Source organism: Vigna angularis, chromosome 4 (genome assembly GCF_016808095.1).
Source record: "Vigna angularis cultivar LongXiaoDou No.4 chromosome 4, ASM1680809v1, whole genome shotgun sequence".
NCBI classification, from domain to species: domain Eukaryota; kingdom Viridiplantae; phylum Streptophyta; class Magnoliopsida; order Fabales; family Fabaceae; genus Vigna; species Vigna angularis.
This window is the reverse complement of record NC_068973.1, coordinates 20,195,278-20,220,564: the sequence shown is the minus strand read 5'-3', so window position 1 is coordinate 20,220,564 and position 25,287 is coordinate 20,195,278. Positions and strand designations below refer to the sequence as shown.

At 35.0% G+C, this 25,287-nt stretch overlaps 1 protein-coding gene across 16 annotated transcripts; it reads right to left on the bottom strand.

Moving 5' to 3' along the window:
• Positions 1–543: 543 nt before the first annotated feature.
• Positions 544–23,541, bottom strand: LOC128196306 (uncharacterized). 16 transcript variants are annotated; one of them, XR_008248456.1, is made up of 11 exons: positions 22,887–23,537; positions 22,412–22,760; positions 21,898–22,288; positions 21,668–21,797; positions 21,488–21,542; positions 16,547–16,594; positions 11,772–12,204; positions 11,563–11,689; positions 9,789–11,483; positions 9,595–9,699; positions 544–1,058 (listed from the first exon to the last, which is right to left on the bottom strand). XR_008248456.1 is itself a non-coding variant. In XM_052876696.1 (8 exons), the coding sequence occupies exon 8, from the start codon at positions 13,987–13,989 to the stop codon at positions 13,072–13,074; it is 918 nt and encodes a 305-aa protein (XP_052732656.1). In that variant the 5' UTR covers positions 13,990–15,400; positions 16,547–16,594; positions 21,488–21,542; positions 21,668–21,797; positions 21,898–22,288; positions 22,412–22,540; positions 22,610–22,760; positions 22,887–23,541; the 3' UTR covers positions 12,215–13,071. The 16 variants fall into 16 exon arrangements, 5 of the variants coding, with proteins under 5 accessions (XP_052732656.1, XP_052732655.1, XP_052732657.1 ...); XR_008248457.1 differs by lacking the exon at positions 544–1,058 and adding an exon at positions 1,111–1,358; XR_008248452.1 differs by lacking the exon at positions 544–1,058 and adding an exon at positions 8,117–8,742 and having other exon boundaries at positions 8,842–9,699.
• Between the last annotated feature and the right edge of the window lie 1,746 nt (positions 23,542–25,287).

Here is a 25,287-nt window from a genome sequence, read left to right as displayed (position 1 = left end):
ATTATGTGATTTATTGATTATCTAAGACTTGGAGAACCAATTCTTGTAAGTTTTAAATGCAAAATACTGAAAAGTAAATATGAATGCATGTATTGATCAATGGGCAAGAAGAAACAGAACACGTGGTTTGGAATATATGAATGAATATGTTGTTGGGAATTATATATTTCATCCTATCCATTCTCATGTAATCAAGAATTCATCTTTCTTCATTAATTGTTAATGCCACTTTCTAAATTACCTTAAACCCGATGTCTCGGCGAAGAAAGCCTAATCATAATCACTAGTTTACAATGTCTTGTCTCCCTAGCAATTACTCATGCATTACATAGCACAGAAGCTTAAAGGCAACCAATCATCATACTCTTATGTCTAGGTTTATTCTACTGTTGGGAGAGATTCCTCATATCTAGATTTCCCCATATGTGTCCATATTAACAAAATCAATAATCATGACATCGAATGAGTTAAACAATGCATGCTTTGAGCAAAGAGGAAAAACCCTAACAATTAATGAAAGAAAGCATGTATCTTAAAAAGATCTTGAAGAAGAAATTCAATACATGAGAGTTTCAAAGGATTACATTGATTTCCCAACAACAATAAAGGTTTAGTTCACCATATTCATGGTGAAACTAGATGAAGTACAATGAAAGAGTGAAAGATAAAACCCTAGAAAGGTGAGAAAGGAGCTGTAGCATCCAAAATCCTCCTCCAGGGGGTGAAAGAGTGTGTTTCTGTTTCGTCCCAGCCAAAGATACATGACCTAGGTCAACTAAAACCTTATATAGTATTCTAAAAATTACAGAAAAGTAAGCCCAAGCCCATAAGAATTCTGCTCAACGGTAAATACCACTCAGCGGTAAGCACGTGACTGTTATTCTGCCCCCAAGCTGTAGTTTTGCCCCTCAGCGGTGACTACGAGTCTTCAAAGTGTCGCTCAACAATAAATGGCGTTGAGCGATACTTGAGGCTTCTTCCTTTTATGCACTTTTTCTTCCTTTTCTGAATTCAACTCCTAGCTCCTTCACTTCTTTCACTCAATTCATCTCAAAAGCCTACAAAAACAAGGAAATCAAGCATAAAACCTGTCCAACTCTCTTATTTCCAAAACTTCAATAAAAATATGATTCCAAGCTAGTTTCTAAGTTATAAAGGTTGTCTTTAAGGTCAAATTTAAGTATAAAAATAACAGTTTTCCAACTGTTATCAGCTCCAACGCCCCTAAGTGAGGGGGGCCCGAGCTTGATTCAACAATCTTCCATTCATTCTTTCTCCCATTTTGTGCAGATCTGCTTGCTTCTATGGTTGGTTCAGATGTATACTTTTGGTGGAGGTTCTTCCAAACACAGTATTAGCTACAAAATAGAGGGATTAGTGATGATATTACATCAGTGTAGCCTAAAATACACTTATTTATAAACATAAGATAAAGAGTAGGATTAAGCAAGTTTCAAGCTAGAAAAAAGTTTATTTTGCTACTAAAATGATGCTTAGGTAATGGTAAACATTAGCATTATCAGTTATTGCCTTCCAGAACTCATGTCCACTCAATCCCTTTGTTAGAAGGGTCAAACCTAGTTAAAGTGAAGCTATATAGATATCCGCACAACTAGAAAAAGGAAATTTAGAGACTAGTATACAACATGTCAAAAGAAGGAATCATACAACCTAATACCAACTCATTCTCTTCTCCAATTATATTGGTCAAGAAAAAATATGGAAGTAGAAGAGTATGTGTTGATTATAGAGCTCTAAATGTCATCATTATCAAAGATAGTTTCCCTATTCCTAGATTAATGAGTTGTATGGAACATGTTACTTCTCAAAATTGTTTAAGATCAAAGTATCATCAAATCCTGTTAAATCTGAAGGATAAACATAAAATGGCTTTTAGAACACATCAAGGCTTGTAGGAATGGTTAGTAATGCCATTTGGGTTGTCCAACCAGTAAGCTTTCAAAGCTTAACAAATCAAATTTTCAAGGGTTTCTTAAGGAAGTTTGTGTTAATTTTTTTTTTACATCTTAGTCTAGAACACTAATTGAAAGGATCACCTTCAACATCTAGAGATAGTATTGAGTATTCTCAAACAACAACTCTTCTAAATTCTCCAAGTGTACTTTCGGAGTATAGTAGATTGGTTATTTAGGCCACACATTGACAGGCGATTGAGTCATAATTGACATTGAGAAACTTTAAGCATTGAACAAATGGCCTAAACCCACAAACTTAAAATAGCTAACATGATTCTTAGGTTTAACAGGGTATTATAAACACTTTGTGAAAGGATATGTTCATATTGTTGCACCCCTCATAGATTTACTCAAGAAAGATTCTTTTAAATGGTCAACATCAGCAAAAAAAAGGTTTTGAAGAATTAAAGTCAGCCTTTACTTTTTCCTCTATGCTAGTTATTCCTAATTTTACTAAACCATTTATGTAGGAAATAGATGCTTCAGATTCAGGCTTAGGAGCTGTTTTAAGCCAAAATAGACATCTTATTGCTTACTTCTCGAAGAGCCATCCATGAGGATGTAGAAACAATCTGCATGTGTAGAGAGTTCTATGCTATAACATAAGATTTATCCAATTTCAGACATTACTTGTTGGGCTACAAGTTCATTATTAAGACTGATAAGAAATTACTGAAAGAGCTTCTCAATCAAACCCTTCAAACACCGGATCAACAACAATGGTTACCCAAATTCCTAGGGTATGACTTCACAATTCAATACTCCCCATGTAAGGAAAATATACTTGTTGATGCCCTATCTAGAAGTTTTTCTATGGCTTGGTTTGAACCCTCAAACTCATGGCTAGAAAATATAACAATGGAAACAAAAAATGTCAAGTCATCGATGAAAATTTATCATGACTACCAAGGGAGATTATTCAATTAAGCAAGATGCCCTCACAAGACGGGAGATTATTCAATTAAGCAAGATGCCCTCACATGGAAAGGGAGAATTATGCTACCAAGGGATGATACCTTACTAAAGATGAACATGAATGAATTTCATTCATCTAAAGTAGGAGGGCATGCAGGAACTACACGCATAATTGCAAGAATTAATGCTTAGTTTTATTAGCACAAAAAGAGAGAAGATATTATAAGGTTTGTTCAAGAATGTGTTATTTGTCAACAAGCTAAGATCACTCAATCCTTACCAATTGGACTTCTTCAACCACTTCCCATTCCAAACCTCATTTGGGAGGACATAATAATGAATTTCATAACTTCCCTAATGATAATAGTTGAAAAACTGTTATTTTTATGCTTAAAATTGACTTCAATTACAACCTTTATGACTTAGAAATTAGCTTGAACTCTTGATTTTGTTGAATTATTGGAAATAATAGAGTTAGACAGGTTTTATGCTTGATTCTCTTGTTTTTGCAGATTTTTAGATGAAATTAATGAAAGAAGTGAAAAGGGATAGAGATGGAATCAAAAAGGGACACAAACTGTGCAAAAGAAGTGAAGCCACAAGTACCTCTCAGCGCCATTTTACCGCTGAGCGGCACTTCTGAACACCCGTTGGCATCGCTGAGGGGTAACAATGTAGCTGAGGGGAAGAATTGACTACGCGCTGGTACCGCTGAGCGGCATTATTTTGGGCTTGAGCCTACTTTTCTGTAAATTTTAGAATAGTATATAAACTTTAGGACGTTCTAGGGTTTGTATCTTTGGCTAGGACGAAGCACAATCACTCTCTTTCACCCCTTGGAGGAGGATTTTGGATGCTAAGGCTCCTTTCTCAACTCTCTCGGGTTCTATCTTTCATTTTTCCATTGTATTTCATCTAGTTTCACCATGAATATGGTGAACTAAACTTATTTTGTTGTTGGGGAGTCAATGTAAATCTTTAGAAACTCTCTTGTATGGAATTTGTTCTTCAAGATCATTTATATGATACATGCTTTCTTTCATTAATTGTTAGGGTTTTTCCTCTTTGCTCAAAGCATGCATAGTTTAACTCATTCAATGTCATGATTATTGGTTTTGTCGATACGGAGATGTACGGGGAAGTCTAGATCTGGGGAATCTCTCCCAACAGTATATTACCAAGCTAGAGATAGGAGTATGATAGTTGGTTGCCTTTAAGCTTCTGTTCACTATAATGCATGATTAATTGCTAGGGAGACAAGAGATTGTAAACTAGTGGTTATGATTAGGCTTTCTTCGCCGAGAGATCGGGTTTAAAGTAATTTAGAAAGTGACATTAACATTAATGAAAAGAATGATGAATTCCTAAATACAAGAGAGTGGAAAAGATGAACTTGATAAACCCCAACAACATATTCATCCATATAATTCAATTCATGCTTTTGTTTCTTCTTGCCATTGATCATCATATGCATACATATTTACTTTTCAGTCTTTTGCATTTAAAACTTATAACACTTTGTTCTCAAGTCTTAATTAATTAATTAATCACATAAGTGTCTAGGACTTGAGTCTCTTGGGAAACGATACTTGGTCTTACCAGGATTATTACTTGCTACGATTCGGTTACACTTGCCAAGAGGTAAACAAGTTTTTGGCGCCGTTGTCGGGGACTCTTGTTTAACTAGTATATTTGTGTGATTTTTAATTAATTTTGACTTGTGAATATTTATTTTTCTGTTTTTATTTTCTGTTTTTATTTTTCGGTTATTATTTTATTTTATTTTATTTTTTCAATTATATCTTCACTTGTCTATCTTTCTGTACTAACAAAATTTTTCTAGGGTTTTGTTTCCTTGTGTATGCATGGTAACATTAGAACTAGAAGCAAAAAGATTTCTGAACCTCTTCTTAAAGGCTTGGACGAAAGTAGAAGGAGGAGGAGAATTTGAACTTCACGTGAACTATTCCCTTCTTCTGAGACACTCTTACAGCCTTCACCACCAAGGTCTGACCATAACACTGAAATCATGACAGAGGAGAATAATGGCAGACGGACTCTTGCATATTACACCACTTTTGTTGGCCCTCAACATTTTAACAGCATAGCAAGGCTGAGGGTCAATGCCATAAACATGGAGGTGAAACCAGCGTTAATACAGTTGGTGAAAAGCAATCAGTTTAATGGGCTATCACATGAAAGCCCGTGTGAACATCCAACCACCTTCAATGAAATCTGTAACACTGTGAAGATAAATGGAGTGCCAGACGAAGCAATCAAGCTTAGCTTGTTTCCTTTCTCATTGGGAGGCAATGCTAAGTTATGGTTAAATTCTTTTCGAGAAGGTAGTTTTACAGAATGGGAAGCTCTGGTTGCAAAGTTTCTAAACAAATACTTCCCACAATCCAAAGTCAATAAAGGGAAGCAACAGATCTCTTCTTTCAGATAGGGCATGGAGGAGACATTAGGTTAAGCATGAGACAGGTACAAAAGCTTATTGAGAAAGACTCCCATGCACGGTTTTGATGAAGCAGCAATAGTTCTACTTTTCCTAGGAGGTCTTGGTTCACAAACCAAGTTGATGCTAGATGCCTCAGCAGGAGGTAATATTAAATGTAAAACTCCAAAGGAAGCAACAGAATTGATAGAGAACATGACTGCTAATGACAATGAAATGCATAGTGAAACGATACTTGATCTTACCACGATTTTTACTTGCTACGATTCGGTTACACTTGCCGAGAGGCAAACACCTACACATATCTCAAGGGTACTATAATATCATGGTGGCAGTTGAAAAATTATCAAAGTTTGCTCATTTTATTCCCTTGAAACCTAGTTTTAATAGCGAAACAATATCAAAAGCATTCATTCATAACATTGTTAAGTTGTATGGGTTTCCAAAGTCCATTGTATTAGATCGGGATAGGTTGTTTATCAGTAAATTTTGGAAACAATTGTTTAAATCTCAAGGCACCACACTAGCCATGACTTATGTGTACCATATGCAATTAGATGGCCAAACTGAGAATTTAAAGAAAAACTTAGAAATGTACTTAAGTTATTTTGTCTTTGATCATACTAAGGATTGGATGAATATATTGTCATGGGCTTAGTATTGGTATAACTCTTCATTCCATCACAACATTGGTATGTCTGTGTACCAGGCCATGTATGGAAAATCACCTCCTTCTATCATAAGATATAAACATAGTGACAATGATCCTACATATCTCTAAGACTTTCGGAAAGCTCTTGATAAAACTTAAAGGAATACTACATCATTCACATAACTACATGAAGTTGAAGGCGACTAAAAAGAGGGTGGATGTATAGTTGGAGGTAGGGGACCTAACATTGGTGAAATTACAACCACATAGAGAACATTCCGTTGTTTTTAGAAAGAACCAAAAAATGAGCCTTCAGTATTATAAATTGCAATTGTCAGATTATGCAAAGATACATCTAGTATTTCACATCTCTCTATTTAAAAAGTTCTAGGGTGATCCTAAACAAAAATACTTCCCTCTACCTCTGACCATAAATGAATTTGGTCTAGTGATGTTGTCACACAAAATTCTGGATATTTGTGTGATTAATAAAAATGGGAAGGAGAATTCAAAACTTTTGGTCTAGTGGAATTCACTATTAGATGCTAACAACTCTTGGGAAGATCTAGATGAGATGAAGAAGGCTTACCCACAAATCAACCTTAAGGACAAGGTTGTTATAAAAGGGTGGAGTAATGTAACAAGCATAAATGAAAAGAGCCACGTGTTAAAAGGTGAAAAGACCAAAGGAATACGTAAAAGAACAAGGGAAAGAAAGGACAATGTTTAATAACAAGATTTCATACATGAAAGGCAAACTATTGTTACAAACCTCTCTTCATGATTCTTTTTTTTTCTCTGCTTACATTGCAACCTTTTTTATTTTTGTCTTTCACCTCCTTTTTTGAAATTCCTTTGTCCTTTCTGTTAGGTATGCGTACATTCATGTTTCCCCTAGGACTAACCTAGCACAGTGGGTGCTAGGCTAAGCTTCCTCTATTTTGTTTTAGCTATTTTTATTTCAATTTTGGACTGTTATATATAGAGTCGTTTCATATGTTGACTAATAGTCTTTGTGATGTTTGTTAGCAAAAAGAAGAAGATAGACATATTGCTTCAATAAAGGATTTTGATGATGATGTTTTATTAAGAGGTGTTGAAGATTTAAAGGATGCTTTGATTCAAAAGATACATTAAAGTCTTAACAATTTCTTTGTTAAAGTCTTGTAACTTGTGTATTATATTTAATTTAGTAGTTCAAGAGTCAATAGGTAGACAACTCAAGCAGCAAAGTTCTCAGGAAACATTTTATTTTTCATAAAAGTTTGTGATAATTGATTATCACTAATAATAATTGATTATCCAATTAAAATCAAGAATGTCATAAATGCTCTGTGATAATCGATTACCACTAAGAATAATCGAGTACCATAATAAGAAATTTTTACTTGAAAATGTTTTGGAATATTTGATTATCACTTATGATAATCGATTATCAGTAGTAGTTGTGAACGTGATTCTTAATTTTCTGACTATGTATTGTTTGTAATGATGATTTGAAAAGTTCATAGACTACCAAAAAGAAGGGCATTACCGATGGTCCTAGTCCGTTGGAAACAGCCAAAATCTGTCGGTAATGCCTTATTACTAACGGATTAGCGACAACCATATATCTGTCGGTAAATCCTTTGTCGGTAACAAGTAATGACGACCTTTGCCCTTTGTTAATTATCGACGGTCACATCCTACGGTAATGACCAAAGGATGTGACCATCGGTAATTACCAAAGACGTGATCCTCAGTAATTAGCGAAGGCCAAAGGACTATCAATAATTACCAAAGGACAAAGATCGTAGCTAATTACCAAACGACAAAGATCGTCGATAATTAGCGAAGGACAAAATCCGTCAGTAATTACCGAAGCGCAAAGGTCGTTGGTAAGTCCGTCGGTAAGAACCAGACAGAATTAAGTTATATTTGTATTTGTTATCCAACTATACAAACCTGCATAACATGTTCACAGCACAGACAAACCTACATAACATTTTCAAACCACAAACAGACTTCCATAAGATGGATCCCAAAATCATCAAATCATTGATGGAGTAAACAACAATATAACATCATTTGTATTTTTCAAATTTAATAACTTGTACTTGTAATTGAAACATGAAACATAAAACAATATGTTCATCTAGACTAACAATGTATATGTTTGAGATACATGAGCGAATGTAATGTAGCATAATTATAATGTTCTAACAACTATGCTTAATAACAAAATAAAACTAATAATCTACATAGTCATCATCATAATGATCTTCATCATCTTGTTGCTTTGTAGATGGGTGGACTAGTATGGGCTGGATTGATGTGGGTTGGACTAACGTGGGCTGCTAAGGGACGGCGGGTGACGGGAAGGGACGTGGCTGGGTCGAAGGGACGGTGGAATGAAGGTGTGAAGCTTCAGACAGCACTCTCATGACCAAGGACTTAAAGTTTGTAAACTCATCTCCCAATTCACTGTATTCATCTCTCAAATCATGACATTCCTAGTCACGTTGTTGTAGTAGTTGTGTTAGGCGCTCGACGACCTCGTCAATAGTGGTGGTTGAAGAAGGATGGTGCTTCAGAGTACCTCCTCTTGTTGTTGTATAGTTTGCAGCAAGTTGTCTTGTACCGTACACTCGTCCCTTTTTCTTCCCATCAATGACATCGACCCAGCATTGTGTCCTATGGATGTCGTTGTTTTCATTACTCACAGCATCCGGTGTAGGAGCTGACCCATGTCCGGATGTAACCTGTGAAAGTCCATAGAAAATTCTTCTTGTTCAAACATTAAAAGTTAGGGAATGATACAATAACATAAATAAAAAGTAGTAGCAATGTTATTTTCTTACATGAGTCTTCCGAGAATATGTTCATCTAAACCAACACTGTATATGTTTGAAAGACATGAGCAAATGTAATGTAGCAGAATCATAATGTTCTAACATCCAAATGTTCTAACAACTATGTTCAATAGCAAAAGAAAACTAATAATCTACATAGTCATCATCATAATGATATTCATCATCCGACTGCTCTGTAGATGGCTGGCCTGGTGTGGGCTAGACTACTGTGGGCTGGACTGGAGTGGGGTGGACTGATGTGGGCTACTCTGGGACGGTAGGTGACGGGGAAGGTTGCTTGGTCGGAGGGACAATGAACTGAAGCTTTGAAGTTTCAGGCAGCACTCTCATGACCAAGGCCTTAAAGTTTGTAAACATTGCTCTCAAATGAGTGATTTCCTGGTCATGTTGCTCTAGTGCCTGCGTCAGGCGCATAACAACCTCGTAAGCAGTAATGGTGGAAGAAGAATGTTAGTGCTTTAGAGTACCTCCTGTTAATGTTGTATAGTTTGCAGCAACTTATCGTGGACCGTACACTCGTCCCTTTTCCTTCCCACCAACGACATCGACCCAACATTGTGTCCTACGGATGTCGTTGTCCTTATTACTTGCATCATTCGGTGTAGGAGTGGATCCATGTTCGGATCTAACCTCTTAAAGTCTCGTAGAAAATTCTTGTTGTTCAAGCATTAAAAGCAATGTTAGGGAATGATACAATAACATAATGAAAAGTTACTAATAGTAGCAGTGTTATTTTCTTACATGAGTCTTCCGAAATCTTTCATCGACAAATTCATTAGTTCCCTTCCAAACATGAGTTTGTGCAAAGACCTCATCAACATGGACCGCCCGTCCCAAAGCTTGTGTCTGTAACATAGTTTAGAGTTAGAAGTGTACATGAAATAGAAAATACATAAGTTATATATGAAAGAAATAGAAAAGTAATGAAGGTTTACCATACGAATGGCATGCTCATGAACCGTGATCGACCCATCAGTATGCAGGGTGCCATCCTTTTCAAAAGTTATGTTCCTCTAGGTTGTAGCACACTTATTGCGAAACTCTACTGAATTCCAATGAGCAAGAGTTCCAAATGTGTTCGCCAGACCAGTAAGGGCACTTTCCTGCATTGCTGGCATCCCTAAACTTCTCTGACAGCTGATAATGGTTGAAAAACCGTTATTTTTATACTTAATTTTGATATTAAAAACACCATTTTTGACTTAGAAGCTTGCTTAAACTCATGTTTTTGCTTTAGTTTTGTGAATAAGAGAGTTAAAGGTGAATTTAATGTTTTTGTGCTAGAATCCCTTGATTTTGTATGCTATTGGAATGATTTGAAAGAAGAGTTAAAGTACCAAATGGTTGGAATGCAGAAAAGTCAACCAGATTGCAAAAAAGTCAACCATAAAAGTCAATCAGTCAACCAGAATGTAGAAAAGTCAACCATAGTGCAGAAAAAGTTGCACTAAGCGGTAATTATCGCTGAGCGGCAGTTTTGAAGTGTCGAAATCACCATTGAGGGCTAAAAATGCAGCTGAGCTTCATTCTGGAGAGCTGCACTTACCGTTGAGAGGCAAAAGTGTCGTTGAGCGCCATTTTTATGGGCTTGGGCCTGTTTTCTGTTATTTTCATGGGCTTGGACCTGTTTTCTGTTATTTTTATGTTCTATTTAAGGACTTGCACGTCTTAGGGATGGTATCTTTTGATGGCTTGAGCACAGAAACACACTTTTCACCCCTTGGGGGAAGATTTGGGGATGTAGGAGTCTCCTCTTCTCTTTCTAGGGTTTTTCTTTCTCTTTCATTCTCTCATTCTTTCATTGTTCATCTAGTTCCTTTATGATAATGGAGAGCTAAACCTTATTTGTTGTTGGAAAAGATGTAACCTCTTAAACTCTCATGTATTGAATTGATTCTTGATTATATATGATTTACTTCATTAATTGTTAGGGTTTTTCCTCTACACTCTATGCATGCTTTGTTTAACTCATTCAATTGCATGATCATTGATTTTTTCGATATGGACACATACGGGGAAATCTAGATCTAGGGAAATTCTCCCAAAAGCAGTATTGCCTAGACCTAGGGATATGAGGGTTGGTTGCCTTTAAGCTTCTATGCGAATGTAATGCATGATTAATTGCTAGGGAGACAAGACATTGTGAACTAGTAATTAGGAGTAGGCTTTCTTCACGGAGACATCGGGTTTAAGGTAAATTAGAAAGTGACATTAACATTAATGAAGAAGATGAATTCATATATGCATGAGAGTAAATTAGGTGAAATCTAAACCCAACAACAATATCATCAACTTCATCCATTCATTCTTGTGTTTATCCTCAATTGATCAAATTGCATTCATGTTTATTTTATCGCATTTGCATTCAAAAACCCCAAAATTTGTTCTTTAGAGTCTTAATTAGTTAAGTAATCACATAACTGTTTAGTGTCATGAGTCTCTTGGGAAACGATACTTGGTCTTACCATTTATTATTACTTGATACGATTCAGTACACTTGCCGAGGTCTTAACAAGTTTTTGACTCCGTTTTCGGGGATTAAAAATTTGTTTATCAACAGCCGATGAGATACTTTCATGTGGAAATTTCTTTGTATGAGTTTCATTTCCAGGTTTCCACTGCACCTTCATCTATAACAATAAACAAAACAAACATTGATTAATGAACATACTAAAATAAGAATGACAATTAATTTAATGGGTTGTTCACCTTAAAATGATGCCATAATGGCTATCTGTTATCTACAGGTATTGCTCCCCAAGTAGGCCATGGACTTAAATATTGTTGCTTAATTGATCGTGTGATGGTCTGAGAAGTAACCCTAGATGGAAAAAACCTGCATATAAAGAAATAAAAGTCATTTGAATTAAGACAATCTTTAAACATCAAAATGGTTAAAAAAGGGATTAAAGTCTTACCATTTACCATATCTAACAATCCATGGTCGATCATGGAGGGGCGGGTCAACACTATCACCATCATCAACTGAATCTAGATCAGCAGATGGTGTGGCAGTCTCACAAGGCGGTATACAAGATGAGGAAGGTATATAAGTAGAGTTAGGGGGAGGAATGGGGGTAACAATCACAGGGGGAGAAGTGAGGGTAATAATCACAGGGGGAGGAGTGGGGGTAATAATCATAGGAGAAGGAAGAGGGTCTGCTGCAGGGGTAGGAGGAGGGTGTTCTGTAGGGGTAGGAGGAGGCCCCACGGATGATGGACTAGGGGCAACAGTGGTAGGTAGTGTAGTAGGCACCCTAAGTACATATCGTGGTGCCTGCCGTTGCCTCTTTTTAGGCCTTGCTACCCCCTTTCCTTTATCACGACGTTCTAAACCTTCTCATGTCATTACTGCATTGAAATGGTTACAAATAAAGTAAAACAATAGAAAGGACCAAGGAAGGATCAGTAAAAATTAAAGTGAATGTTAAATAATTGCATACAACTTTTAAGATGATATTTTGCATAACTCAATTGGAATGTTTTTGAAATTCTAGTTAAATTTGCTACAATAGATGTCCAAGATTCAATCATCGTCATCATGATCTTCATCTTCTTCTTCATCATCATCATCATCATCATTTTCTTCTTCTTCTTATCCTCCTTATATTGGTGAATCTAATTCACTCCACCACCATCAAGGTCGTGCAATGAATTTATACGTTCAACTTCAATAATTTCTTGTGCTTGTGACATTTGGTCAAGTTGGTAGGCGACATCTTCCTCAACCTCATTTGAGTCAATGCAACCTCAACAACCCAACCACGTTTGTCAATATTGCGGAATGGTGGATATGGCACATAATAAACCTATCTAACATTAGTTGCTAGAATGAAAGGATCAAACAGTCGATATCTTAATCTCATTTGCAATTCGACAATGTTAAACCTAGGATCCACTCTAGTGCACAATAAAAAAGCACTACTATGTTTGGAGAAGTAGTGTTATTGTACTCTAGCTCATATATTTTATGAATGATGCCATAGAAATCATCATAAGAACCTTCTGTAAGACGCTTGAAGTACACACCACAATTTGTTGTTTTCTTTCCTTTAGACCATTCATGTGTATGGAATTTGTAACCATTGGTGAAGTAAGTGTGTCATTCTTTCACACATCTCATTGACCAATTGGAGAGATGTCTTAACTTTTGAACCGTGGGAGTTAGTGCCTGGTTAAAAACCTACAAAGATGCCAAAAACAATTTACAGCAAGAGTCTAATTAACCTTGCTCAAAACATAGGGAAAAAAACATAACTGATACCTAAACCATTGAGGAAACTCTGAGTGTATTCGAGCAAAAGCATTTCCTTCTACAACTTGCTCAACCACAAGAAATGATATTGTATGAATGAAATGAATTAGTGTATAACAATTTAACCATTGCAAAGGTAAGAGTTGAATGATGACATAATCAAGGTACAACTTAACTTCACTACAATTGATTAAGAAATGGACATGAGCAGAGTTGAATTCAGCATTAGTTAACCAATGAGTGAATTCTTTCCCTGCATGACAGCTTGATTGTCGAAAAACTGATAATTTACCTTGACATGGTTCAACTTGCAATTGCATTTCATTTCTGACATTAGTGGGGGACAACATGAAGTTTTTGAAATAATGTGAACAAAAATATGTTGTCTCTCGATGCAAGTAAGCTACACAAGTTGATCCTTCTACTCTAGCTTTATTTTTAACTAAACGTTTGGGTTCTCCCATAAACCTTTCAAAGGGATACATCCACCTGTATTGCACTGGCCTCCCAAGCCAAGCTTCATATGCAAGATGAACTGGAAGATGCTTCATTGAATTAAAGAATGCATAAGGGAATATTCTTTCTAATTTGGAGAGAATAATTGGAATATTTTCTTCCAACTTTCTTAGGGAATTTTCCTTTAGTGTCGTGTAGCACAAATCTTTAAAGAAGTTATTCATTTCTATCAGTTGATTTAACACGTGCATTAACAAACAACTGAACGCAAGAAGGATGAAAGTCTCCATTAATACATGACTCTTCAACCCTTGAATAGTACCATTTTGAACATTTGCACATCTGGACAAGTTAAAAGAATATCCATCTAGCATTCTAAGCTCCTTGATCCATCCACAAACTATTCTTGCCTCGTCTTTTGACATTGTGTAATTTGCTTTTGGTTTGAACAATCGGGCGTTAGCTTACGCCTTCAACTGTAAGTCTTTTCACCCACAATACAAAGGTGAATCTTTTCTTGCTTTGTCATTATCTTTTGTCTTCCCAATAACATTCATAATCATGTTGAATACATTATCAAAGAAATTTTTTTTTTATGTGCATGACATCGACGTTATGTCTTAGCAAGTTGTCTTTCCAATAGGGAAGATCTCAAAATATGCTTCTTTTAGTACAATTATGTCACTCCCCAAACCCTTCTATCCTATTTTGACCACATTCAGTGACTTTTGGCAAGTCTTTCACTCTTCTTCAAACGTGTGATCCAGTCAACCTTGGTGGGGGCATATCCGTTTCAACTTGCCCTTTGCGAAATGCCTTTTTGTTTCTTCTAAAAGGGTGATCAACAGGCAAGAACCGTCGATGGTAATCAAACCAACTACTTTTTCGACCATAACTCAATTGGAATGACTTTGTATGCTCCATGCAATGAGGACAAGCTAATCGACCATGCGTGCTCCAACCAGATAACGTGTCATACGTTGGAAAGTCATTAATAGTCCACATCAAAGTTGCCCTCATAAGGAACTTTTTCTTCCTTGAAACATCATATGTCCAAACACCATTCCATAGCTTCTTCAAATCATCAATCAAAAGCTCCAAATAAATATCAATTGCTGATTTGGGATTAGATGGACTTGGTATTATACACGTTAAAAACATGTAAGGCTTTTTCATATACATCTCAGGTGGTAGATTGTATGGGGCAAAGAATTGTTTGGAGGTGTCAGATCTAATACCAATTTTGATATGAAGTCCAATGCTTGATTGGGAACGTTCCAATTAGATTTACAGGCCATCATTCTAATGCACACTAACAATTTTGACTCATTTGATCATTCAAATACAGGTTGATTTGCCTTTGCCAATAAATTGTAAAACCTCTGAGTGGTTTCATTTGGAGACTCTTCGTCATGACTATCGTCTACTTCTTGTTCAACATGTCGATGAAGAGCATTGTCGACCATCTTTTGCATATAGGCAAATTGATCTATCTAAGATGTATGTACACTAGTATTCGAACCTATTACATGCCTCTTTTCAGTTGTAGTGGAGGTGAAGGGAATTTCTTCACCATGAAATGTCCCAACTGTGTAATTAGGCAATGAACCTTTTTTGGTATAGGTGAACTTTGACAACTTCATCTTTTAAAATCCTTGTACATTCGCACTTGATGCATGAACATCGAATCCCTCCATCAAGAACATAATATTGATATCGTCGAGCTGTCTCCACAAACTCTTCAACTCCGATGACAAAAGCTTCCTCCAAACCTCTCATTCTACTATAATAACGATCGTACATCCATCCATGGTGGTTGGGAAAATGGGTCATGTTCTGTGACAAGCCAAACAAACAAAAACTTAGCCAAAACAGCAACACTCCACGTGACATAAGTAATAAAACCTATTACTACTTAAGTCGATCATGGAAGGTAATTTGAACACTACTATCATAGGCATACAATAAGGGCATGCAAAGAGAAGTCCTTAGTATTGAAATGCCTCAGACATCCTAAGGGTTGTGTATTAAATTTGGGGGAGACAACTTATTATTACTGAAGTTCTCTTTTATAGAGTACTTCCACAGATTTTGTAGGTTCTAAGTGTTTATAGTACTGTTAACCTTCTCATTCCATTGAGAATGTGTGTAGTACCATAGGATTTTAAATGACTACTTAACTTAATGAAGTTGTAGCGTAATAAATGAACATACAAGATATATGAACATATGAAAAAGTCAACTCTAGGTCAACTATGTAGTCAAACCTGGTCAACTATGAAGAATTAATGAAGCATGGTGGGGGGCAAGGTCCTCGAGTATGATTTTTGGGTGGAAGTTAAATGAGAAAGAAATAAAAGGAAAAGATGAGAAAAAGTGCGGGGGATATGGGAAGTAGATAGATTCCAGAGGGTCATATTTTAGCCTATTCTAGTAACTAGTTTTAGGTTCCAGAGTGTCATATTTTGAGTTCTAGGTTGTTTTTGTAGTGTGAGTTTCTAATTAGCTAGGTTTTACCATTCTAAACTTGTTAGGACGGTTTATTTGAAGTTTCTTAGGCTAGTTTAGTGCAGTTTGCAAATTTTGACCATTCTAGTGCATTTCTAGTAGTCATTTTGACGTTTTAGTAGTGATTTCAAGAAATTGTGTCAAGAATCAATTCTTGAGTCCATTCTCAGTCATTTCTAGTCTATTACAACTTGTGTAGATACTTTTAGGTGTCTTTTACAGATTGCTTAGCAGAGGTGACAGGTGAGACGCAGTATCAGTCTATACTTGTGATGTCAAAATGCCAAACAAAAGATAGAAAAGTAGGTAAGTAGGCTTTAGACAGATCAATCAGCACCAAACTAAAATAAATCATCTACATAAGTTTACATGCTCAATTGGCACAACATGAAGGTTATAATAAGCAAAACATACAATTCATACATGCTCAAATTGTTCAAACTATGAAATTAATAAAACAAATTCAATACTCACCTCTTTAGTAGCCATTTTTAGGTGGGTTGCACGTTTGATAACAAACTTCTACAAGGAAATAAAATTGCAAGGTGTTCAGCCATGGTCTAAATGCCAAATAGAAGAAATGGAAAATTTGGACTCAAACAAAGACCCAAACATTGGTGGTTTGAGATATAAAATTACACAATAGCAGCTCTAGATAAAAAATAACCACTTTAGCAACTTTTTTTGATGAATTGAAATATGATAAAACTCAAATTTAACTCAAAACCAAACTGCTACTCAAAATCACCTTTCTACTTCCCAAAATTGACTCAAAATTGGTCTTGGTAGTGATTTTGTGCCTAAGCCATTCTCAAACTTTGCTAATCATTTCAACAGTTTTAATTCATCAAAACACACTTGCTTGAACTCTAATTACGCACAAAACAGAACTGCAACTCAGATTCACTTTGCAAGTTCTAAAAATGGATCAAATATGATGGTTTGACATACTAAATTGCATACAGGTCATTCTAACTTCATATCAATGGTTTTAACAACTTTAATACATCAATTTGGACTTGTTTAAACTTCTAAACATCACAGAATCATAGTAGAACGAAATTTGACATGTAATGACTCAATTATTCAAAATGTTGATCAACCACACTACAAAATTTGAGTTTAAATTAATCAAAGACTATAACAGCACTAAAATTGACTCAGAAGTTTCATTATCAAAACTAACCACTTCAGCAACTTTGTTTGATGAATTGAAACATGTTAAAACTCAAAACATAGGATAAACCAAACTATTACTCAAAATCACCTTTCTACTTCCCAAAATTGACTTAAAATTGGTGGTTTTGGAAGTGATTTTGGGCCTAAGCCATTCTGACACTTTGCTAATCATTTCAATAGTTTTAATTCATCAAAATAAACTTGTTTAAACTCTAATTAGGCACAAAACAGAACTGCAACTCAGATTCACTTTGCAAGTTTCAAAAATGGGTCAAATATGATGCTTTAACATACTAAATTGCATACAGGTCATTCTAACTTCATATCAATGGTTCTAACAGCTTTAATACATCAATTTGGACTTGTTTAAACTTCCAAACATCACAGAATCACAGCAGAACGAAATTTGACATGTAATGACTCAATTAGGTACTTTTTACTACACTTTTTAAGGTTTTAAGTAGTGTGATTTTGAGTTTTAGGGAATTCTTTGCTTTTGACCACTTTCATAGCATCATTTCACTACTTTAGACTTGTTAGGATGTTAAAATTACTTCAAATTACTCTACTTTAGGTGAATTGGCAATTTGTCACCCTTTAAGTGAACTTTTTAGGTTGAAACTACTCAAACTTTGAGTTTTAGGTACATGTTTGCTTTTGAATAGTTTCCTAGTGTCATTTCACTTTTAGACTTGTTAGGATATTAACATTAGTTATTGTCAGTTTACTTTAGGTGAATTGCCACTTTCTCACCCTTTTAGTAAACTTTTTTAGGTTCTACATACTAAAACTTTGTGTTTGAGGTAATTCTTTGATTTTGACAAGTTTCCTAGCTTCAATCCACTAATTTAGACTTGTTACGATGTTAACATTACTTTAAATTATTGTACATTAGGTCTAGTTGCAATTTCTTACCCTTTAAGTACACTTAATAGGTTCTAAATATTCAAACTTTGAGTTTGAGGTAATTCTTTTCTTTTGACAAGTTTCATACCTTCATTCCACTAGTTTAGACTTGTTAGGATGTTAACAATACATAAAATTATTGTACATTAGGTCTAGTTGCAATTTGTCACTCTTTAAGTACACTTTTTAGGTTTTAAATACTCAAACTTTGAGTTTGAGGTAATTCATTGCTTTTGAGAAGTTTCCTAGCTTCATTCCACTACTTTAGACTTGTTAGGATGTTAACAATAGTTAAAATTAGTCTACTTTAGGTCAATTTTCAATTTCTCACCCTTTAAGTAAAATTTTTTGGGTTCTAACAACTCAAACTTTGAGTTTTAGGTAATTCTTTGCTTTTGACTCCTTTCGTAGGTTTATTAGACTACTTTAGACTTGTTAGGATGTTAAAATTACTTAAAATTGGTCTACTTTAGGTCAATTGGCAATTTCTCACCCTTTTAGTAGACTTTTTTATGTTCTAACTACTCAAACTTTGAGTTTTAGGTAGTTGTTTGCTTTTGAGTAGTTTATTAGTGTCATTTCACTACTTTAGACTTGTTAGGATATTAACATTAGTTATTGTTAGTCTACTTTAGGTCAATTGGAAATTTCTCACCCTTTTAGTAGACTTTTTAGGTTCCAACTACTCAAACTTAGAGTTTTAGGTAGTTGTTTGCTTTTGAGTAGTTTCCTAGTGTCAATTCAGTACTTTATACTTGTTAGGATATTAACATTAATTATTGTTAGTCTATTTTAGGTGAATTGCCACTTTCTCACCCTTTTAGTAGACTTTTTTAGGTTCCAACTACTCCAACTTTTAGTTATAGGTAGTTCTTTGCTTTTGACTACTTTCCTAGGTTCATGTCACTACTTTACACTTATTAGGATGTTACCATTACTTAAAATTAGTCTACTTTAGGTTCTAAATACTCAAACTTTGAATTTTAGGTAGTTGTTTGCTTTTGAGTAGTTTCCTAGTGTCAACATACTACTTTATACTTGTTAGGATAATAACATTACACATTCTTAGGCTACTTTAGGTGAATTCTTAATTTCTCACCTATTTAGAACACTTTAAGGTTTTAAGTAGCCAAATTTTGAGATTTGGGTACTTGAGCCAATTTGACTTGTTTCTTACCTTCATTTAACTGGTTTCAACTTGTTAGGATATGAAGATTACACATTCTTAGGTTACTTTAGGCGAATTTCGAAATTCTCACCTATTTAGTACATTTTTTTATGTTTTAAGTCTCAAATTTTGAGGTATGAGTACTGATTTTAGAAGTTGTCTTAGGAATCAAAACTTCACTCAATTCTTTGTCATTTCTTGTCCATTAGAACGTGTGTAGATAGTTTTAGGTCTCTAAAACAGAATGGACATCTTCATCCTAATCTATTTCACTTTATTAAAGTGTAAATTTAGGTGCTCAATAGTCAAATTTTGATTTTCTTCTTATTTTCGAATTGTGACTTCATTTTTATCTTTCTTTTATGTTTCAAAAGTTGTCTAGATAGTTATTTTACAATTTCAATTAGTACTTTGATAAAATTTTCGTTCTTAGCACTTTTAGCCTATTCTACTTACTACTTTAAGTTTTAGGTAGTTTTTGTAGGGAGTTTTTTATTAGCAAGGTGTAACTATCCTAAACTTGTTAGGAAAGTTTTTGTCTAGTTTAGCCTAGTTTTTGTCTAGTTTAGCCTCGTTTAGTGCACTTTGCAAATTTTTAGCATTATAGTCACAGTAGTGATTTTTAGGTGTTTCTCATTAGTTTTATGTAGTTTAACTTGATTTGGTGCAGAAAAGGTAAACCAAGGACAATTAAATGGAGTTATTTGAGAGCTGATCAAAAGCAAAGAAATCCAGTGGTTAAATGTTGATTAAAGGAAGAGAAATCACTGATCACATCAAGTGCACAATCTGAAAAACAATTTCAAGCTTTATATGCTGAACTTTTGACTTTAGAGTTGACTTTCACAATTGAAGTCCAAATTCATGTCCAGGTTGTTGGAGACACTAAGAGACATATCTTTTAACATGTTGAAGGCCAAATTAACCACTATAGTGCCCTTAACCACTACTAGTTGGAGCAAAGTTAATAAAGCTTAACCTTAGAGATGTTCTACTTTAGCCTTAGTTAGGAATTTTCAGTTTTTTAGTTATTATATGAACTATAAAACAACTATAACTTTGGTTCCTCCTTCTAGTCTGGTAACTTGGGGGATTCAAGATAGTATATAACCAATATATATGCATGTTGGTTCGTCCTTGTACTTTGCTTCATCCTTATAATTACTCATTTTAGCAATGAAGGTGTACTTCGATATTTTTAAGGGTGTTGTGATGGTCTTCTTCCAAGAGGCCATTTCGGTGGAAGGGTGGGCAACAAGGTGTAGAGGTTATATATAAGAAGAATATGCAGCAGAGAGAAGACAAGAGAGGAGAAAGAGAAAGAGAGATAGAAGGCAAGATCTGTGAGATGAGGAGGGATGGAAAATGAATCATTTTTATTGATCCCTTATCTCATTCATATCCATTGATTAAGCAAAAGGAGGGGCCAAAAGTTGGTCCTACCCATCCACTTAAGAAGCAAGGAAGGTGGTAGCATCCAAAAACTACCAAATCTGCCCACTTTTCACACTAAAGACAACAGAAATATATCATACACTAATATCAACACATAATCATAAAATTTCTCATCAAAAACCACTTCTGGTCTGCCCAACACAGCTAGTATAATTCCACAAATAAACCACTAAAGACAACAAAAAAATTATAAGCATCACAACACCATGATCACGAACATTCACTCATGGATATCAAGCATTCAAACACATAAACCAGTGACCAAAATCAGCTCCCTTTACCTACACATGTAATATTAATACTTACTTTAATAGAACAATGTACACTTATACCTAAACCTAAGTACACTACCAAGCAGTACAATACATATAAGTATCTTCACTCTATCATGTAACCACACCATAGCAAATAGTTATTAAACCATGCAACATCAAGTCAATAACTACATACAAAAATTTAGTAATGGTATCAACTTTAATCACATTGAAGTTTTCAAACTCCTACGCACAATGAAACTGTTCTTTTCAAACTCCAAGTTTTCCCCTTAAAGGAGTTTCATACCTCTCACAAAGCCACCCAGTTACTAGTATCCATTACACATTTGCAAAAACCAATTCCATCTTAACAAAACTTTAGCTTCCCCATTTCAAACGCAATTAAAACCCAAAATGAAGCAAGCCAAACATAAGAGAACGAACTTTACCTACCTAGAAATGATGAACTCTTGGACCCTTCAGCAATGACACGCCTCAGCCCCAAAACCTTGTAAATTAATGAAAAAATGACATTAGCAAAACCTAACATGAACAAATATTAATCATCAAAAACACCCTGTTACCCAAGAATAGGAGCTCAACACATTCAGGTTCGATTAGAAACCTACTTACCTCATCGATAGGGGAAGAAACACAACCCAAAACCTCCACCAAGATGCTTTAGACAACCTCGCTCACACGCACGAACCACACTCGAGCAAGACCCCTCCAAGAACAACCCTCCAACCCTCGAACAACAACCCTGCAAGAAGAACGCACACATCACAACAAGTGGAAGCCCACCCCTCGATGACAATCGGTGAAACTCACCGTTTAACCGCGAAACCAAGCGTTGAGCCTACCTTTGCGATGGACGAAATCCGATGGCGATTGTGACATATCCAATCACCAACACAGTGGCTGACAGTCATGCTAGCTGATGGAGAGGGCCTCTGCACAAGCCAACCAAGGAACGCTGGGACAACGCGCGAGAAGAAGAAGAAATTGGAAATAGGATTGAACGAAGGAGGGAAATTGATTTTTCCCAAATCCCTTTTGAATTAAATTATGCTGCTTATCGGCAGATCCCGCCCTTCGGTAATGACACATGTTGCTTGCCGAAGGATTTGACCGTCGGAAAAAACCACTTTCATGAGTCGTTGCTAAATCCTTCGCTAATTGGTCAATACTAACGAACCAAAGGCCGTCGGCATATGTTCGTCGGTATTTCGCGCATTTCCTGCCGTGCAAAACCTTGCACAATAATGGAAAAATGACATTAGCAAAACCTAACAGGAACAAATATTAATCATCAAACACCCTGTTACCTAGGAAAAAGGGCTCAACACATTCAGGTTCGATTAGAAACCTACTTACCTCAATGGTAGGGGAAGAAACACAACCAAAAACCTCCACCAACATGCTTTAGACAACCTCACTCACACGCACGAACTACACTCCAGCAAGACCCCTCAAAGAACAACCATCCAACCCTCGAACAACAACCTTGCAAGAAGAACGCACATGTCACAGCAAGTGGAAGCCCAACCCTCGATGACAATCGGTGAAACTCACCGTTTAATCGCAAAACCAAGCGCTTAACCAACCTTTGCGATGGACGAACTCCAATGGTGATTGCGACAAACCGAATCATGAACATGCGATTGGGACACAGTCAATCACCAACAAGGTGGCTGACAGACACGTTGGCTGAAGGAGAGAGCCTCTACACAAGCAAACCAAGAAACGTTGGGACAACGCGCAAGAAGAAGAAGAAATGCGAAATGGGATTGAACGAAGGGGGGAAACTAATTTTTCCCAATTCCCTTTTTAACTAAACTCTACTGCTTACCAACATATCCCACCCTTCGGTAATGGCACATGCTGCTTACCGAAGGAGATGACCTTCGAAAAAACCACTTTCATGAGTCGTCGATAAATCCTTTGGTATTTACCAAATACCGACGGACCAAAGGTCGTCGACATATGTCTGTCGGTATTTCGCACATTTCCTGTAGTGAAAGAATTTTTCACTAAAAGTATTAGAGTTGTGTGTCTAAGGGAAACTTTTCCTATTTGTGAAAAAAGGGCTTTGAGAAACTCAGTATAGGTAGAGCGAAAACTTTCAGTAAGTGTGTCTTATCATTGAGTGTTGTTGTTATTGTTAGGAAAGTTGTTCATCCTTTGTGTGTCAAAGGAGGTGTTGTTCATCCTTTGTGTATTGAAGGAAGTGCTTTCTATCCTTAACCTTGTTCTCTGTTATTGTAAGTTATTGGTTATTTTTAGTAATGGGTTAATCCTTCTTTAAAAGAGATTAACAACTAGTCGTATGGTCTTTTGATATGAATCAGTATAAAATTCTTTGTGCAAACTTCTCTTTTCCTCTACTCTTTATTTCTTGTTAATATTTAAAAGAATAATTTTTATTGTGAAATCAAATTTTAAAAAGAGAAGATTTTTAAAAAGTACAATTTTTAATTACTAAACCAATTCACCTCTTGGTTTTGTCTAGCTCTAGATATTACAATGCACGTTTCTTACAATAATTTTAAGAGTTGGTGTGATGTTGCTTCCACAATAATGTTATCAACATAACCGGAGATATATTCAACTTCAAAAGTTCTTTATAAAAATATATTGAAAGCCATAACAAGTTATGGTAGAAGTATTGCAAGCTAAAAAAGTATATAATATATACATATAATAATTAAAAATATATTTAACCTTAAAATCTAAGATAAACAAAATGAAAACAAAATTATAGGTGTCGAGGAAGAAACAGTTGTGGCAACAATGTGTGGTTTATTGTGAATAACATGAAGAAAAGGAAGTTAGGTGCGTTGGGTGAGTAGGGGGTAATATGCTTTCGTCTTGCACTCCCATAATGTTAAAACCTCTGAATTCAAAAGCGACTTCTGCACAATTTAGAAGCCACTCTTTTTTATAAGAACACTTCTTTTAAGAATGTGATATGGAAGTGAGAATAATATATAGAATGGATGTCTAAGATTAATTTTAGAGTTTACATTTCCAACCCACCAACTCATTTTAACCTTATTCATTTAGATTTTAGAGATTTCGAAACCCACCAACCCATTTTAGCTTTATTTATTTAGTCTACCAAATTTGCAGATTAAGAATAGAGTACGACGAGTTGGTTCACGCACATATTTTTTTAAATTAAAAATTAAAATAACAAATAATTTAAAAGATATATTATATCCTTTTAAAAATATAAATATGTAAGAATATTATAACTTAAATGATTAAAATTCATAAATTAAGTTGTAATTGTTAATTATAAAAGTGATTTAAGATGTAGATATAATAATTATTTGGTTTATCTAATTAAAACTAATAATTAATTAATTAAAATTTTAAAAACATTTATATGGTTAAATATATTTTTAATATATATATGTATAAATAAATTTTCAAAATAAAAAAATTAAAAAAAAAATAAACAATGACGAGCCAACCTGTCCTTTGACAGAATGTTACAAATTTTAATTCATTTTTTTGTGACACGCCAATCCTAATCTATCTTTTTTTTTGGCGGACCGTGAGCCCTAGTAAATTTTATGTTCAATGTTCCGCACCCTCTCTTTTTGTTACTGCACCCCATAAAACCCATAAATCCCACATTATTCTTCATGGAAATTATAATAAAAAGGTAAAATTTATCCCAATACCTCCTTTTTCTTTAATATTCTTGAATGGATGTCTGAAAATATAAAATCCAAAATATATTTTAGATTTCAAAAACATCTTTCAGAATATTCATTTCAAAATATATTTTTATTTTTCAGAATAAGTGTTTCAAACACATTTCTTTCATAATTCGAAAATGTCTTTTGGAATGCAGAAAATATCTTTGAAAACACCTATTTCAGAATAAATTTTTAATTTGTAAGAATAATTGTTTGGGAAGATATTTCAAATCCCAAAAAGTTCTTTACAATACCTATTTTGGAATGTATAAAAAAATATTTGATAATGAATGGTTTTAAAGGTATTTCCAAAGAGGAATACCCATTATAAAGAATGAGGTGGATGGGATGTGTGAAAATGAAGGAAAAAACAAATGGAGATGGTTGAGTGAGAGGAGGATGGTGCAAATGGAGGTGGAGGGTGATGAAAGAAGAAAGGTGTAAAAGTGTAATTTTATGAAGGCTTTGAGGGTGCAGGAAGAAAAATATAAAGGTGAAGAAAGATGCGGCCTTTTTTGTTTTATACACTCCAATGTAAACTAT

Coding starts and splice junctions, on each gene's coding strand:
- LOC128196306 (XM_052876697.1), bottom strand. CDS start 13,989: ATGTCAAAAGACGAGGCAAGAATAGTTTGTGGATGGATCAAGGAGCTT.